At 48.9% G+C, this 15,563-nt stretch overlaps 2 protein-coding genes and 1 long non-coding RNA gene across 4 annotated transcripts in view; 2 read left to right on the forward strand and 1 right to left on the reverse strand.

Moving 5' to 3' along the window:
- Nucleotides 1-15,563, reverse strand: part of CPS1 (carbamoyl-phosphate synthase 1) — a 175,043-nt gene that overhangs the window by 108,966 nt on the left and 50,514 nt on the right. Inside the window, exons 4-5 of one of the 2 annotated variants that reach the window (XM_072040456.1) lie at nucleotides 12,598-12,676; nucleotides 3,810-3,988 (exon numbers count right to left, since the gene is read on the reverse strand). The gene's annotated coding sequence lies outside the window, so the exon portion shown is untranslated. Of the gene's footprint in view, nucleotides 1-3,809; nucleotides 3,989-4,769; nucleotides 6,499-12,597; nucleotides 12,677-15,563 lie in introns of those variants that run through there. The other variant, XM_072040457.1, reaches the window with a different exon arrangement.
- The window catches only part of LANCL1 (LanC like glutathione S-transferase 1), a 17,678-nt gene continuing 8,746 nt past the window's right edge, over nucleotides 6,632-15,563 (forward strand). Inside the window, exons 1-3 of the mRNA XM_005021780.6 lie at nucleotides 6,632-6,793; nucleotides 7,636-7,753; nucleotides 15,213-15,420. Of these exons, the coding sequence (XP_005021837.2) occupies nucleotides 6,710-6,793; nucleotides 7,636-7,753; nucleotides 15,213-15,420 (410 nt within the window). The 5' untranslated portion in view covers nucleotides 6,632-6,709. The remainder of the gene's footprint in view (nucleotides 6,794-7,635; nucleotides 7,754-15,212; nucleotides 15,421-15,563) is intronic.
- Nucleotides 8,050-15,204, forward strand: LOC106017779 (uncharacterized). The gene is made up of 3 exons (XR_005266945.2): nucleotides 8,050-9,360; nucleotides 9,505-9,580; nucleotides 12,217-15,204. It is a non-coding gene; the product is annotated as an uncharacterized lncRNA (long non-coding RNA).

Consider the following 15,563-nt stretch of genomic DNA (forward strand, 5'->3'; position numbering starts at 1 on the left):
AGATACTGGCACGGGTGCCGAAGAATCACTGCATCAGAGAGTGCCCTGCAACATTGCCAGGGTGTCCCGGGGGGGCAGGCACTCCATATTGAAGGTTCATTAAAAACATGACCCCAAAATTATTCGCACACTGTGAGCAATGCATTATTTTACAAGGTATAAGGTATCAGGTACCTCCGTAGTGCACCAAATGAAACACCAGGGGCTTTTAGCGCTACTCGGAGACCTCAGGTCACCTGCCAAGCTTAATTTTATTGCTCAATGTCATGAAGACCCTGGTCACTGCCACCCTAAACTGTCCATACAGCTAAGCAAACAAGACAACAGTCATGCTCGTGCACTGCTCACCCTCCAGACGTGCAAAGGTGAGCACGGGTACAGACAGATGTCAAATACAGAGTCAGGCTAAGCACTGAGCCATATCCATATCATGTGTTCATCGGTGATTGTATCCAATCCTGACACTGAACTTTAAAGACATCATTGAAGATGCAAGTGCCTGATGCAGAACCGTGTGAGTCATTACAGCAAAGCAAAATAAATCTGATGTGATGTCAGTTCTGTCCGGGGAGCAGAGTCGATTAAAGCCACAGCAAGACTCACTGCCTTCCAGATGTATTTGGCATTGACCTCACCACCAAAACAGAGAGCTCGGTCCAGCTCTTGGCAGCTTTCTGCCTGCTTCTCCTTGCTTCTGCCCACACGTAGCCCTTCCTGATCTCTTCTCACCCAGGTCTGCTCTCCAAACTCTCTCCTTAACCAAGAAAGAACGGATTCCAACTGCAGCCGAAGGGTGCGCTGCGGGCTGATGCCTCAGAGAGGTGGAAAAGACAAATGACAAAATGTCCCAGAGGATCACAACCTGCGATCTCCGAAGAGCCGTGGCTCGATGCACAGAACCACTCATCTCCACTCGTTACTTACTGAGAAAACAGCCACACGAAGCAGCTGCTTTCCCGCTGCAAAGTCTCCTCCGGTTTCCTGCTTGTGGGACAGGGGCACCTAGTGGCTGAGCCCCCGAAGAGCAGGGCACAGCCGCAGCACCACAGGTAGCACCTGCCCACACCGCGATGAGGGATGTGTTGGTAGCTGGAGTGAGGGGCAGCTGCTGGCACGGAGACGTTACAGTGCCCTCAGGCTATTACCTGCTCTAACATGTAAAGCAAAATAAAAGCACACAGCATCAGGCACACCGAAACTCTCCCATAGCAGCTTCCACGCCAGATGCTCAGGGAACAGGACAGTGAAGGCACACAGCAATACCCCCTAACTCCGTGGCTCGGGACCTCCTGTGCACGGGCACAGAGATATCTTTTTACTGAACAGCCTGCCACGGCTTAACAACGTTAATAATCTTCACCTTGGAAGGCTGCCTCGTCATTTCAGCTGAAGTCTGTCAGCTTTGAAAGCCAGCCTGCCACCTTTCCCCATTAGGTCTGCAACGCTGTTCAAAGCCCACAGACATCTCCTAGACCCCTCTTTAGGTGTCTCTTCCAGTCTGAACAGCCCTAAGCACAGCTACTTACTCTGTACATAAAGCCATTCCACACAGCTTATTTTTGGCCTGCTCAGTTCTGTAATTTGCACCTCTCTTCTAGTTCTGCCATGCATTTTGAGATGAGAAGTAAATGCGGGATTTCAGAAGCAGGTGAGCCACCGACACACATAACACCGCTCTCAGATTTGTTCTCTTTTCCCTTCCTAATAAGAACTGACTTTCTGCTGAGCAGCAGAACCACCTACTACATCTCTGAGGTCTCCTTTCTGGATGTTAATCACTGCTCAAAGCCCACCACTGTGTGTGCACAGCGACAGGATTGTTTTTTTTTAAAAACAAATTCTCAGCCTACCATCTGGCCCCAATAAATGGGGGCAGGATATGGCAAGGTTTGCCCCAGATTTACTATCAATATAATTGACTAGCTTCACTCAGCTTCTCTGACCAATACTCAAGCTTTGATCTCTTCCCAGAAGCTGCTAAAACAAAATAATCAATGCTATCTGCACTCATGCTTACAGTATACTTGGAAAGAATGAACCAACAGAATAAAATATAGTTTTCCCCCTTCTGGATGTCCTTCTAAAGTGAAAAATTTTGTCATCACAAAGCCAAGATACAATACTTGCTTTACCTTCCAAAAGCAACTCTTTTCAGCTTCAGAATGGCATTACAATTTTCAGTCTCTTAATATAATTTTGAGGGTTTTACTGAGATCAAATACAGTGAGCCAGAACTCTAGTATTAAAGAATTGAATTTTTCTAGAATTGTCACTGTTTTATACACGGTATTTATACACAGAAAACAATGTCCAATATTCTTTATTGTAATTTTTAAGGAAGAAAAGGACATCCCTGGTTTTGATCTTTCATGTGTCTTTGTACACTTTGGACTCCAAGCCTAATTATGTAGTAACTTTATCCATGATGCTTAATAAATAATGTGTAAGAGAGGCTGATCAATGCAGATGGGAAGCTTTGTGATGTTACCACGTACTGTCTGAAGCTTGAGCACAAAGGAACCAATACAAAAATGAAAAAAAAAATAAACATAGATGGAGGGATGAATACAACCTTGATCCCATCCCTTAACTACAAAATTTTGTAGTGCAGTAGTTCTCCTAAAGCCCCAAGACATCCCCAGGGTGATTTTCAGCAGGTGAATGTTCTCCCACCACCCAAGTGCTTCATCTCGGCAGTTTTCTGTAATACCCCCCCCCCACACACACACAGACCATGCTCTGTGAGGCACTTCCACATGCAGCTTCCCAAATCCCCTTTTCTGCCTCAGGAGGCCCCGAAGGACAAGTTATCCTTGCTCACAGCACTCCCTCACATCCAGCACACAGTAGCAAAACCAGAACAAGCAAGCCTTGCATTATTGTTATGGGGTTACCACGCCAAGTCCATCTGGTCCACAGCAGGGAGGCCACTGTCTGAGGTCAGCCTGACCCTGACAGGAGGGGTAGATGCCAAAACACCGTTTTGGAAAGGCCACGTGCGACTCTGCATCTACTCTGCCCAACCTGGCACCTGCTGACCGGAGATCAGCTGTAGGGGAGGTTACAAACCCTACCAGCAGAGCCCCCAGGAGGAGCCATCTCCACTCTGGCAGGAGGTGGGCCAGCAAGTCCTCAGGCAGGGCGCCAGGCAGTCCGCAGGCAGCTGGAGCAACAGCAAAGGCTTGGAATTTGCATCATTGCGGGATAAGGAAGGAACACACTCAGGCACCCTGATGCTTTCTTCAGGGAGAACCATGAAATATGAATTTTAGTCACGTAACTACAGGACCCACAGGCACGCTACCAGGCTAGTAGAGACCACCAACAGCCAGGACCCTTATGCTGCGAAAATGTGGTAAAGATTTGTATTTTAGCTGTTGCAGTGGACAAGGAAATTATTACACACTGTTCTTTTCTCACTTGTAGAAAGATTCTGGGACATCTTTTCAGCCATTGATTGCAAGTCACTTCAGGAACAGAGATTTTTTCTAAGAACAACTTTGGGATGGGACTGCAAGGAAGACCAACTGAAGCCTGTTTTCTTTCCATTTCCTCTGTCTACTCTGACAGCTGCTTCCACACAAAAGTAGTTTCTAGATGTGTTGTGAATATATTTCCTCTCATCACTTTTTCCCGATGAATCCAGCATAATCTTTTACAGATGCAACAAGAAAGTCCCCCCCCCTCCACACCCAAACACCCCAAAATGACTGAAATTGCAGTGAGAACATGGAAACAGATTCCCTCACTGGCTCATTTGCTTCTTTCCTGTCCTGTTCTGCACAGACAAGTTACTAAGAGTCACTTACCTGGGCTCCAGGTGACAGCAACAGTGAGATGCTCTGGATATATCCTGGGCAAGAACTCCATCAAAGCCTAAAGTGACCACAGACGTTTAGAAAATAACACTGAAACACAATTCTTTGGGGGTGGTGGTGAGGAGAACAGGCAGTATAGTAGGGGAGAAGCATCTTTTTCTTGAAGTGATCTGAAGAGAAAAGAAAATACGGAAGGAATCAAAGACAAGGCAAAGATTCTAAAGCTGAAGTAGCGTACTTTACTATAGAAGTTTATATGGAAATGTGCCTGGGGGAAGGAAGGTAGGAAATATAATTTTGACCTGCAGATGGAAGACTAACACAGGCTATGAGCTTGGCCCCACAATATTTTGTGCTTGTTTCTCAGTATTCCCTGCAATTTATTTTTTTTTTCTTTGAGCTCTGATTTTACAAATTATAATAAGCAGGCTTATGGTCAGAAAACCAGAATCCCTAACAAAAAGCAGTTGCCCCAAACATGAATGCAACCACCTAATGAATTCCCATGGGTGTTCCTGACCACCACCAAAAGGAAAATTCTTAAAGCAGATTTTTCCCCCAACCCACGTAGATGGGTTCAGCTCCCACACAGGAGCATGCCATTGCACTTAGACCACTCTAGAAGCCCCCAACAAGTTGTGCACTGCAGCAAGCCAGATCCTAAGCAGGGCTCCCACGCTGTGCCAAAGGCCTGCAGGGTTAAAAAGGGAATGGAGCATAGCATGACCCCAGATAGAATCAGAAACACAGCATGTAAGGGCAATTTAGCCCAATTCAGGCTAATGAACACTGTCCCACACTCTTCTGCTTTACACAGCTGGTACACAGGGACACACATCACAGGAGGGCTGCAGGGAGACCCCAAACACCAGGACATTGCTTCAATGGGGCATTTGGGATAAAAAGCTGGCCGGGTGGCACTGGTCAGGGCTGGAAGTCATGGTCACCTACCCTTCCGTCACAGAGAGGAAGCAGCTCAGCTGGCACAGGCAACAAGCAGCAGCACTGGAGGTGAGCAGCAAGTGCAGATCTGTGCTGTGTCAGGCCTCACAGCCAGGTAAAGTGCTGCTGCTAGGGGGAAGCAGGGCCCAACGTGTGCTCCTGGGACAGACTCTCTGCCACCACCTGCACCAGGCAGGCACCACGTCCACAGGGCCTCCAGCTCCATTGCGTTAACTATGGGGGGCCCAAAACCCCATTGGGGCCCCTGAAACCCCACAGGGCTCAAGCTTCAAAGACAGAGTCACAGTGGGCCTATAAATCTTTCAGGGCCAGCCACAAGGGGCCTCTAAATTCCACAAGGCCTGCAAATCCCACAGGGACAGCCATAAGGGAATCCTAAACCCCACTGGGCCCCTAAAACCCAATAGGGCATGCAAACCTCACAGGACCCCCTCATGCATTTGACTATGCAGCCTAAACACTACAGGGACTCCTAAATGCCACAAGGCCTGACTCTCTGGGCCCCCAAACTCCTCAGAGCCAGCCAAAAAGAGCCCCAAACCCTACAGGGGCAGCCACATGGGGGCTCTAAGCCCTGTAGGGCCCCTAAACCACTCAGGGTCAGCAAAAAGGAGCCCCAAACCCCACAAGCCAAAAGGCCAAACCCCACAAGCCAAAAGGCCAAACCCCACAAGGCCTGCAAAATCCACAGGGCCAGCCACACAGGGCCTCTAAGCCCCCCAAGAGTCCCCTAAATACCAGGGTCAGTAACAACAGGCCCCATATACCACAGAGCCAGCCACAAGGGATTCCCTAATCCCCACAAGAACCCCAAGCTCCACAGGGACAGCCACAAAGAGCTCCCAAGCCCCCCAGGGCCTACAACCCCCCCAGGGCCTGCCACATGGGGCCCCTAAACCCCACCGGGCCTCTTAACCTCATGGAGCTATAAGCCTCACAAGGCCCCCTAAATACCACAGGATCTGCAACATAATACCCATAAAATATACAGGCCCAGACAAAAGGGGATCCCTAAACCCAATGGAACCCCCTAAACCCCTTGGGGCCAGCCAAAAGGTGCCCCAAACCTCACAGCAGCTGCAAGCCTTACACAGCTAAATAGACATTGCCCCCAAATCACATAGGTCCAGCAAAAAGGTATTGCCCAAACCCTCCAGGGTCCCCAAACTCCACTGAAACAATCAAAATATACCTCAAACCCCACAGGAATTGCTGCAGGGAACCACTCAGTCCCACAGAGCCCCTAAGTACCACAGGGACAGCTGCAAGGTGCCCATGAATTCCCCACATCCCTCAGAGAGACAAAATGGCTCCCAAACCCTCACAGGGCCCCCAAAGTCCCTTGGCATTAACTGAAAGGAGCCTCAAGCCCCACAGGAATTGCAAACCCCACAGGGCCCAACACATGGGACCCCTAAACCCCACCAGGACCCTTAACCTCATGCAGCTACCACACAGCCTAAGCCTCACAGGGCCCCCTAAACGCCACAGGGCCAGCCAAACAGTGCCCTAAACCACACAGCACCTACAAACTCCAAGCAACCAGGTAGACAGGGCCCTGAAATCACACAGGTCCAGCCAAAAGGCATCCCCTAAACCTCACAGAGTTCCCAAACCCCACAGGAACATTTGCAGGGAGTCCCAGAGGATCCTTAAACCCCCACAGAGCCAGCAGCAAGGCACCCACAAACTCCTCCGTCCTACGTCCCTCAGAGCCAGCCAGAATGGCTCCCAAAGCCTCAGAGGACCCCTAAAACCCTGCGATCCGGCCCCACACGGGGACTCAGCCCGCAACCCAAGCCCCACACATCGCTATAGGGCTGGGACTAGGGCTGGGCGCTGTGAGGCGGCGTTCCCCGGCCCGGCCTCCCACAGCCTCCCGGCGGCCGCCGCCATTTGGGCGGGGCGGGCAGCGAGCGGCGGGCACCATGATGGCGCAGCGGGCTCTGCCCAACCCCTACGCGGACTACGATAAATCCCTGGCCACCGGCTACTTCGATGCCGCCGGGCGGGTGAGTGGGGCCGCGGTGACTGGGCTGGGTGAGGGGGGGAGCGGCTGGAGGTTGTCGCTTTGCCCCGGCCGCCCGCCGAGTCCCTCCTCAGCGCGGCCCCGCGCCCGGCGGTGGCTGCGGGGAGAAGCCCCTCAGGCTGGGGAGTGCCCTGGGGGGGCTCCCAGGGTGGGCTTTATTAAGCAACAGCAAAAAATAAGTGGGCTTTCTAGCCTTTTTTTAAAGCAAAATAAAAGGTTTCGGGGTGATCTCGGTGACTGTGTTTTGTACCGAGGGGCTGTGTGGTAGGGGGTGAGAGTATGTGGTGTCGCGGTCCTCATGTGCCCATGGTAAGGCAAGAGCTCGGCTGCTGTGTCCTCCTTCAAGGTGGATGGTTATCGGAGCATCTCCCCTGGCACTGGCAAAACCTGAGGTGACAGAAACCCTTTGTAGGTTTTTCACTCTCTCTGGCGTGGTGTGGTGGCCCAGCTGTTCCTGAGAGGTTAAAGACCTGACAATCCTATCCCAGCAGAGCTTTCCAGAAAGAAGAAGGTGCCCAGGACTTCTAAGATAGCTTCCAACCTGCCCATCTCTGGCTGTGGTTTAAAGCCAGGACAAGAAATTGTCTTCCTCCAGCATGGCTTTGAGGCCTTACAGGTGCTGGCACTGCAGCTTCAGGGCAGGGCATGGGGTAACAGTCGCCGGCAAAGACTTCTTGGGTATTTGCTAGGAGATGAATGCTGCCAGCAGCTGGAGAAAATCCCTGGTGTGTGCCCCCAGGCGCTTTCACACGCGTTCAGCCATTTTCCAAGACCTTCCCGGTGTGCTGATGTTGCCTTTCTCTGGTGTTTCTTGATTCCGCACAGCTGACGCCTGAGTTCACGCAGCGTCTGAACAACAAAATAAGGGAGCTGCTCCAGCAGATGGAAAGGGGCCTCAAGTGTGCTGACCCCCACGACTGCACAGCTTACACTGGCTGGACAGGTAGGGTGGCCCCCTGGGCACAAAAATCAGCAGCCATCTAGTCAGAAGGGAGCTCGACCCCTCTGAAACTGTCCTCAAGGTTAAGCTAAGTCAGCCCCTGTTCCTTTGTAGTTTGACGACAGTAGATTCGTATTGTGAATGGCACTTCTCCCGCACGATGGTTTAATCTGTTAAACCAAGGGGTTGTCATTCAGTGACTCACCTTTTTTTGGCAGCAGAACTCAAACTGCAAAGGGAGGACCATAGCATTGCAAGGTAAGTAAGACTAGATCTTGAGTAACAGTGCCACGCTTCCGCAACAAATAAAGCGAGAGGATTGAAATGCATCTTCTTGAAAGCAAATATTGGAACCTTCGAAGAGACTGGTTCCAAATGTAGCTGTGCTGAGGGTGTTTATAACTACTGCTCTGTGAAGTACGCCTGTGTGCATAGCAGGCCATTTCCCTGTAAGGGCTTCTTGCAGAGTGGCAGGCATGACCTTAGAGCCTGAACTAATGTCCATCTTTTTGGCTTGGGCTGAGTTTTATCTTGTGACGATGTTTGATTGTCAAATTGCACCATTCCTTCTCCCCAGGTAGTGTCCCTCCGCTCAGCCAGGGCTAGTTCTGCTCTAGGAGCTGTTAGAGGGAGCAGAAATGCAAATATAACTGTGGATGGAAGCCTTCTTCGCACAAACCCTTCTATCCTAAGCTTCCAGGAGTTTGTCTTTTTCCCGTGGTGCATTTTCAACCTGTTCTTCCTACTTTAGGAGCGTGCCCTACCTTCCCCACCCTATTCCTACCCCCTGGAGGCAGGGAGGACACATTTCTTTGCCTCATCCTTTTTGACTTTTGGATTCTGCTGTGTGCTTTGTCAGCTTTCAAGGCGCTTCTTTCTGCGCTGTGCCAGGCTCTAGGGAGGGATCTTGAGATAGGTGCAGGTATTTTTGTGACTGCTGAAGGATTTTTTTTTTGCTGTCATGGCTTTTTTTTTTTTATTTTCCTCAATACATTGCGATCCTAAATGGCAATTTTCCATGCTATAATCTGGGCATGGCTGGTTTGTGCTTAGATGCAATGGAACTTGATGCCAACATTTTGCTAGAAGAATAGTGATCATTGTGTTGATGCTAAGCTAACGTTGCAGCTTGGTGAAAGCAGTGCCAAAAATGGCTGCTTGAAAATTTTGGTAAGGTAAACAAGCAGTAAGACCACTCCAACACAGTTCATAAGAAATGCTACCATGCCACTGTTGAATTCCAGCGTGGGAGAAGACTATTGTGTGTTTCTATTATTTTTTTTTTTCTTTTCATTTGCTGCTTGGCAGCACTTTGCTGCTGCTGTGTGTGAATTTCTGTTCAGTACTGGCTGAGCTTATCCTGGGAGAGAGGGGTTCAGCCTTCCCTCAGCTCCCTTTGTGTGAAGAGCACTCTGGATGTGTTGATGGCCTTCAGGTGTGATGCTGCTGCTTGGCTTGGCAGCAGAGTCTACCTCTGGCCAGAGGAATTCAGGAGGTAAAGCAGGAGGACAGCCAGCTGAAAGTCTGCAGGGGGAAGGTAAACACTTCCCTTTTCATAGGGTGGCCTTAAGGAACCTCATGTTGGAAAGTGACAGTGGCTGTGAGTTCTGGTAGGATTTCTGCTTTCTTTTTTTCTTTAATTTATTTTTTTATTATTTTGGAAAGCGGTTTCTTGAGAGGCATTTCTCTTTTTTTTTTTTCCTCCCTGGGATCATTCCTCATTGGGCATACAACATTCTTGCCTTGGCTAATAGGATTAGAAAAAGCCTGTGGACAGATTTCCTGCGGGTCACAGCCAGAGAAGTGAAGTTTGCAGATATTACGCTGTATGTGAGTCATCCTCCTTTCTTTTCTAATCCTAGCTATATTAATTTATTCAGTGCTGGTTTCCAGAGAGCAAATTAATTGGGCCAAGACAGCAGCTTTTTCCCTTAATTGCTTAAGTAGAAGAGGCTTGTTGAGTATCTTCTCATGTAAATCATTGCCCAGCAGTCTGAAATCAACCCGCACTCTTGTGGCCGCTAATAAGGGAGATTTGAAATGTGCCTCTCTTAGCGTAAACTCTGTGTGAAATGTAACATACTTGAGCGTACTACATTACACCCTGTAATACACAGCATATGCTGGCATTTTGCTTTGGTGCCTATTTCTTTCCCAACGCACTTGAGAGCCCTGTTCCCCCACACAGCCACAGCTTCTTGGCACGTGAAGTTGGAGCAGAGGGAAGGTAGGACTTGCATTTTCAGCTCAGAGGCAGTGACAGTGCACTTCGGATCCAGATTATGCAGTGTACAGCTGAATGCCCTCAAAACACGTTTGAATCTGCTTGTTACGGTTTCATTCAGTTCCCTGGAGAGATCAGGGCCCTGTAGGCAAATCCTGGTACGTGCCTGGCTGTAGAGCAGGCTCAGCTGTTGTGTTCGTTTTCTCTTATAATCAGTTTAGCTAGACTGCTGCAAAAGTTTCTGCGGTCTTAATCTGTTTCACTGGTATCAAAGTATTGACCGAGGGAAGGTAAACTGCCCGAAGTTAATTTTGAATCAGAAGCGGTTCAAATCCTTGCAGAAGTATGCCACTCTTGCCTGTTGTCAAACATGATGATGCCTAAGAGTTACAGGTATGTGGTGGTCTTCCTTGTAGTGCAGGAGGCTGTGCTTGAAAGACCAGCTAGACTGGATGGACAGATGGTGGAAAAGAAATGGAACAAGTCTGACTTCACTGCTGGCACCTCTTTGCTGACTACAAAAGCTGGGAAGCTCTCGAGTCTGCTCCCTGTTGGCTGTTGATGTCCCAAGATGATGAGGTGGTCTGCCCTCTGAAATGCTGTGGAAGGGAGAGATTGTCCTGCCCGTCCATTCTGCCAGTGCTTTTGGGATTTGTTTCCCATGCAAGCATTCCCTTCCTGAGCCGTGTACTAGCCATGGCTTTTAGAGCTTGAGGGCCTTTGAACCAAACCAGTGAGTCCAGGTGGCTTGCCCCTGCCACAGCTTTCAGCTGGCCTCTGGGCAAGTGGAGCAGAGAAGGGCTGAGCTGCCTTTTGAAAGGACTCTTCAAAGAACACGCCAGATGAAAGAAAAGCCACTTAAGAACGAGTAGAAATTCTGACTGTACCAGTTCAAGAGAGGTTCTGGAAAAATGCCTTTTGTTCACTTCAGTGTGATATCTTAGTTTTAACCTCATAACCCAGAGAACTTGCATCCCCTTACAGCTCTGTTCAGAAAAACAGAAATGCTCAGACAATCCTTACAGAGTAAAACGCAGTGGGGCTACATCTGAGGAGAGAGAATGTTTTATGTCCCCCTCGTAAGCCACATCCTGCCAGGTGCCTGCTGGGCAGTTTTTGTGCAGTCTCCATTCTTGGAGATGCTAAGTGTTAGACTGGACAAGGCTCTGAGCAATGAGGTGTAATTTTGAAGTTGGCTTTAATTCCAGGTGTTGACCTCTGTCTGTCTCTTCTAACCCAGCCTCTTCTAGGATTTGGTGATGAGGTAAAGGGTATTTTGGTTTGGGCTGGGTTGTTTATTTTTTTTATTTTTTCTCAGAAGGAGAAAAGTAAGTTTTACAAAAGTGTTATTACCAGGTTTTCTTCTCGGAGAATCTGAGGCATCCTGAGAGACACCCCATATCCCACATATCCCACAACACACTAGGAAGGCAAGCTGCAATAAAATGCACCTGTGAGCCCCCAGGCAGTTTCAAACACAGGACAATGGACCCTCTATAGAAGACAGCTCATTTTCCCATTCAACACGCCTTTGACATGAATTTGTGAGTGTGAAATAACATCCCACACCTCTGCACCAGAAAAGATGCTCATTATCCTTTGAGCTGGGCAGTAGAGCTTTTCCACCCCCTCTGTAACTTTCACCCCATGCCTGACTCATTAAAATGTCATCAGGTTTCCCACTAAAAACCATCAGGCTTTCTTGCTACGTGCAGAGATCATGTTGTGCTTCTTCCCTCTAGATTTGACATCCTGCTTTAAGGGTACGGCCTGGCTGAGTGACCCAGAAATCTCCTCCTGTGCCAACCTGGGGACCTCTGGGAAAGGCCCACGCTGGGTCAGCTGCTGGTGTTGTCCAGCACCTGAACGGGAAGCAGCTGTCAGGCAGCAGCAGCTGACCCAGCGTGGGCCTTCCCCAAAGGAAAGGAGGCACATACAGAGCAGTCTCGTGGGCATCCCCCCGCTGTTGTCAACAAGGGGACTGCAGCAGAGCTGACACCAAGCAGTGCTTCCTTCTCACCTTCATCCAGCACGAGGGGGAAGCTTTGTCTCACTGCTGTCTCCCGCCAGCAGAGCTGTTGGCAGTGGTAGTGCAACCCAACAGAAGGAACCTGGGGGCAAGTCAAGACAGAGCTTTACTTCTGTTTGACCAACAGAATGGTCATATGGTAGAGAGAGATTGTTTTTTTCAGCCTGTTGCAGCACTTTAGTTCTCCAGCAAGAACTTGTCTTCTGTCTACAGCAATGTCTGCTCTGTTGGAGGTAATGGCTTCTAAAATCAGGACCATCAGCATGACGTGATTGATGCAAACACATCTGTTCCCACTGCGTGCATTTAAGTCTCCTCCTATGCCTCCCCAAAAGAAGCCTTTAACACAAAGCAACCCTCTGCATCTGCTGATACCGGATGGCAAGAGGAGAGAGATGCTGCTTACCGTCCTAGTGAAGATGTTAAATAAAGAGGCTTTGATGTGAGATACAGAACTGATTTTTGCCTCGTGATTTTCTGCAGCCAGCAGGTGTCTCGGTCATTCTTTCTCCAGTGCATTGGCTCCCTGCACCCTAGGGATGGCAGTTTTAGTTATCAGAGCCCTACTAAAAGGATGTGCTGTCGATAACTCACATGTTCACCGCTGTCCTGCACCACCAAGTGATGTCTGATGCATTCTCTGTCACTTGTGGGTATGCAGCAAGGCCTTACACTGCAAGGAGAAAAAAATGTAGTCTGGAGAAATTATAGAGAGGAAAGACCAATGATAACTGATAACAGAGAACAAAGCCCATAAATTTTTGGCAGTAGCAGATGACAGCTGCAGTGTGGCAGTTCTGCTGGGAACAATCGGGGTCTTAGAGGTCACAAAAACAGGTCACAGGCACTTCCAGCTGTGACACTGAGCACAGACCTCCAAGGTGCATGGTAGTGGAGCAGATCCACTGTCTACAGGGTCCCGTTTGATCAGGGATGCGATGTTTGTATGGCACGGAAAGCATACCAAAAACCCATCATGTAAGCCTGCAAACCCCACAAACCTCACAGCTGGGGTGAGGAAGGTAGCGGAGAGGGCTCGAGGCAGAGTCATGGGTTAACTTCTGCAGAGCAGCACAGCTTACTTGAGCCAATTCCATCGGGGGAAACTCTTGTCTGCAAACCGCGCTGCCTCTGAAATGACCATCTGCATCTTGGCAGGCAGGTCAGTATGCAACATTTCCCACACAGGTGGCTGCGTTTGGTATCCTTCTACATGCATCTGGAAATACCGCGTTTTTGTGCGTGCTTCTGCTCTCTGCCGGTTTTCCCTACTTGTGGGCTCGCAGGTAGCACTGCCTCGTGCCCTGCTGATCGTCCTGGGAGCATGAGTTCCTTGAGGCATGAGTTGAGAAAATTGTCTTTAGATGCAGTTTGACAGCTTTTCTTTTTTAAAGAAGAAGGAAAGACAAATGATTTGGGCAAGCAAAGCTTTTACTCCCATCCCTTCACGTAGATTAATGTTTTTTGGAGTCTTTTCCTAAAGAGCGATTGTTGGAGAATGCTTGGGCTGGGAGGGAAGGAGGATGAGAAATGTTTAAAAGAGGAGAGGCGAGGAAGTCAGAGGAAAACAATGGTGAGACATTTACTTTCTCAGAATTCGGTCCTAGCATCATTCTTGGTGTGGTAGTTACGTACATAATTAGGGTGGTATGATGGTGGTGGGAATAGAAGCTACTTAGAAAGCAAAAAGTTGTATATTAAAGCAGATAACTCAAGTGTGCAAGTTGTGCTCAGACAGCTATCAGGCCTATTAAGAGCCTAGAGGCTGTGCTAGGTGCTAAATAAATCAAGGAGAGTTGCTTTGCATTTGCTGGCTGAAAGAGGAGGGTTCTCCTTAAAGCAGGGCTTCATGTCCACGTCCTTATAAAGCTGAGTGATGGTACCATGCAGCTGGGCTTCTCTCCCTGGAAATACTGACACTAAACTGCTTTGAGAGAGGACAAGGTTATTAACTTCAGCGGGAAATGGAAATTTGCCCTTAATATACATGTGAAATTGAATTGTCTGTAGCACGAAGCTTTGGAGATTACCCGTGCAAAATGAGAAAGTGATCTAAATTTAAAATTGTCCTCGGTACCGTAGAAAGTAATTGTGCAGCATGTTTCTTCCTCCCTACCCTCCTTGCAACACCAAAATCTGCAGAGGTTGGCTCAATTAATTTAGGCTTAAACACAGAATCTATGGCTTCACAGAAATAGTTGCTGGTGAGGAGAGAAAGGAGCCTTTCTCAGAGGGATACAGACCAGTAGCTTTCTCCAGTGCATGTTTGAGAATGCTTTCCAGATCAGAAGGATGTTTGAACGGCAGACCTTTCAAATGCAGCTACATACGAAAAGCTTCAAGAGCTGGATGAAGGCAGGGCAGGCAGAGCCCAGAGACAGCAATTGCTGCGACTTCTTAGTAGCAGAGCTCTTTCTGTAACTGCCCACCCCACTGAAAACATCCAGGGAAGACCACGCAGCCATTTCCAGCATTCCAGGTAGCTTATCTTTTTCAGACCAGGGCTACTCTTGACAACAATGTGCAGCCTCTTCTCTTTTGTAGGATGCACCAGCCCCTCTAGTAGGGCTTGGGACCTGTTCATCAGCAGCTGGTGTCCACAGAGGTGTAGCAGTCTTGCTCATGCTTCCCAGTGGGAAGAGAAAAAAAATAAAAAATAATAATAATAATAAAAAAAGAGCCTAATAGGATGCTTCTCAGTGCTGATGATCTGTCACTTTAATCAGATCCAAGCTAAGGGACCCAGCCCTTCACCTCCTGGCATGGGAAAGAGCAGCTGAGACAGGGAAACAGCTCAGCACCACTCTGCCACAAGTCCTGTCTTGCCTGATGTTTTCTGCTGTTTTGGTGGCTTGTTTTGTTTTAATTTCACTGTATTGCAACACAGTCCCAGGCACAGTTTGTAGGTTTAGGTGGCTTTGTCTAGGTCTCCTCTTTTGCTCCCAACTACTAAAATAGCATGTAACCTGTGTTTCAGAGGCTCTGCTGTCCTCCAGGCCTTCCTGGGTCAGACACTGCTGTTTGTCCACTTGCAGCCCACTCAGGAGTGGCATGAGGCACAAAGAGGTCACAAAGCAGGAAAAGAAGGTGTGGATGCTGCCGCCAGGGGTTATGCCTAAGATGAGGCTGAGGGCCAGGCTTTTAGTGTTGTTAAATCAACCAAGACGCAAACTTTTCTGAGGGTTACAATCTTAGTGTTCCTTTTGCAGGCATTGCCTTGCTGTACTTGCACCTCTATGATGTGTACGGAGACCCAGCCTACCTCCAGGTGGCCCAGGAGTACGTGAAGAAGAGCCTGAGCTGTCTGACGAAACGATCCATCACGTTCCTGTGTGGCGATGCCGGGCCTCTGGCAGTGGCTGCTGTCGTCTACCACAAACTGCAGAACCAGAAGCAGTCAGAAGACTGCATCACTCGGTAAAACGCGTGCTTATGTCTTCGACCTGATGTTCATCCTGCACTTGCTTGTAGAACTGGTCTGGGCTTGTTCCAGGCCCTCTCCTCCAAGCCTGAGTAGAATTTGGCAGTCTTAGAGGCAGGGAATCCATTCACATAGCAAG

This window comes from Anas platyrhynchos, chromosome 7, assembly GCF_047663525.1.
Source record: "Anas platyrhynchos isolate ZD024472 breed Pekin duck chromosome 7, IASCAAS_PekinDuck_T2T, whole genome shotgun sequence".
NCBI lineage: Eukaryota > Metazoa > Chordata > Aves > Anseriformes > Anatidae > Anas > Anas platyrhynchos.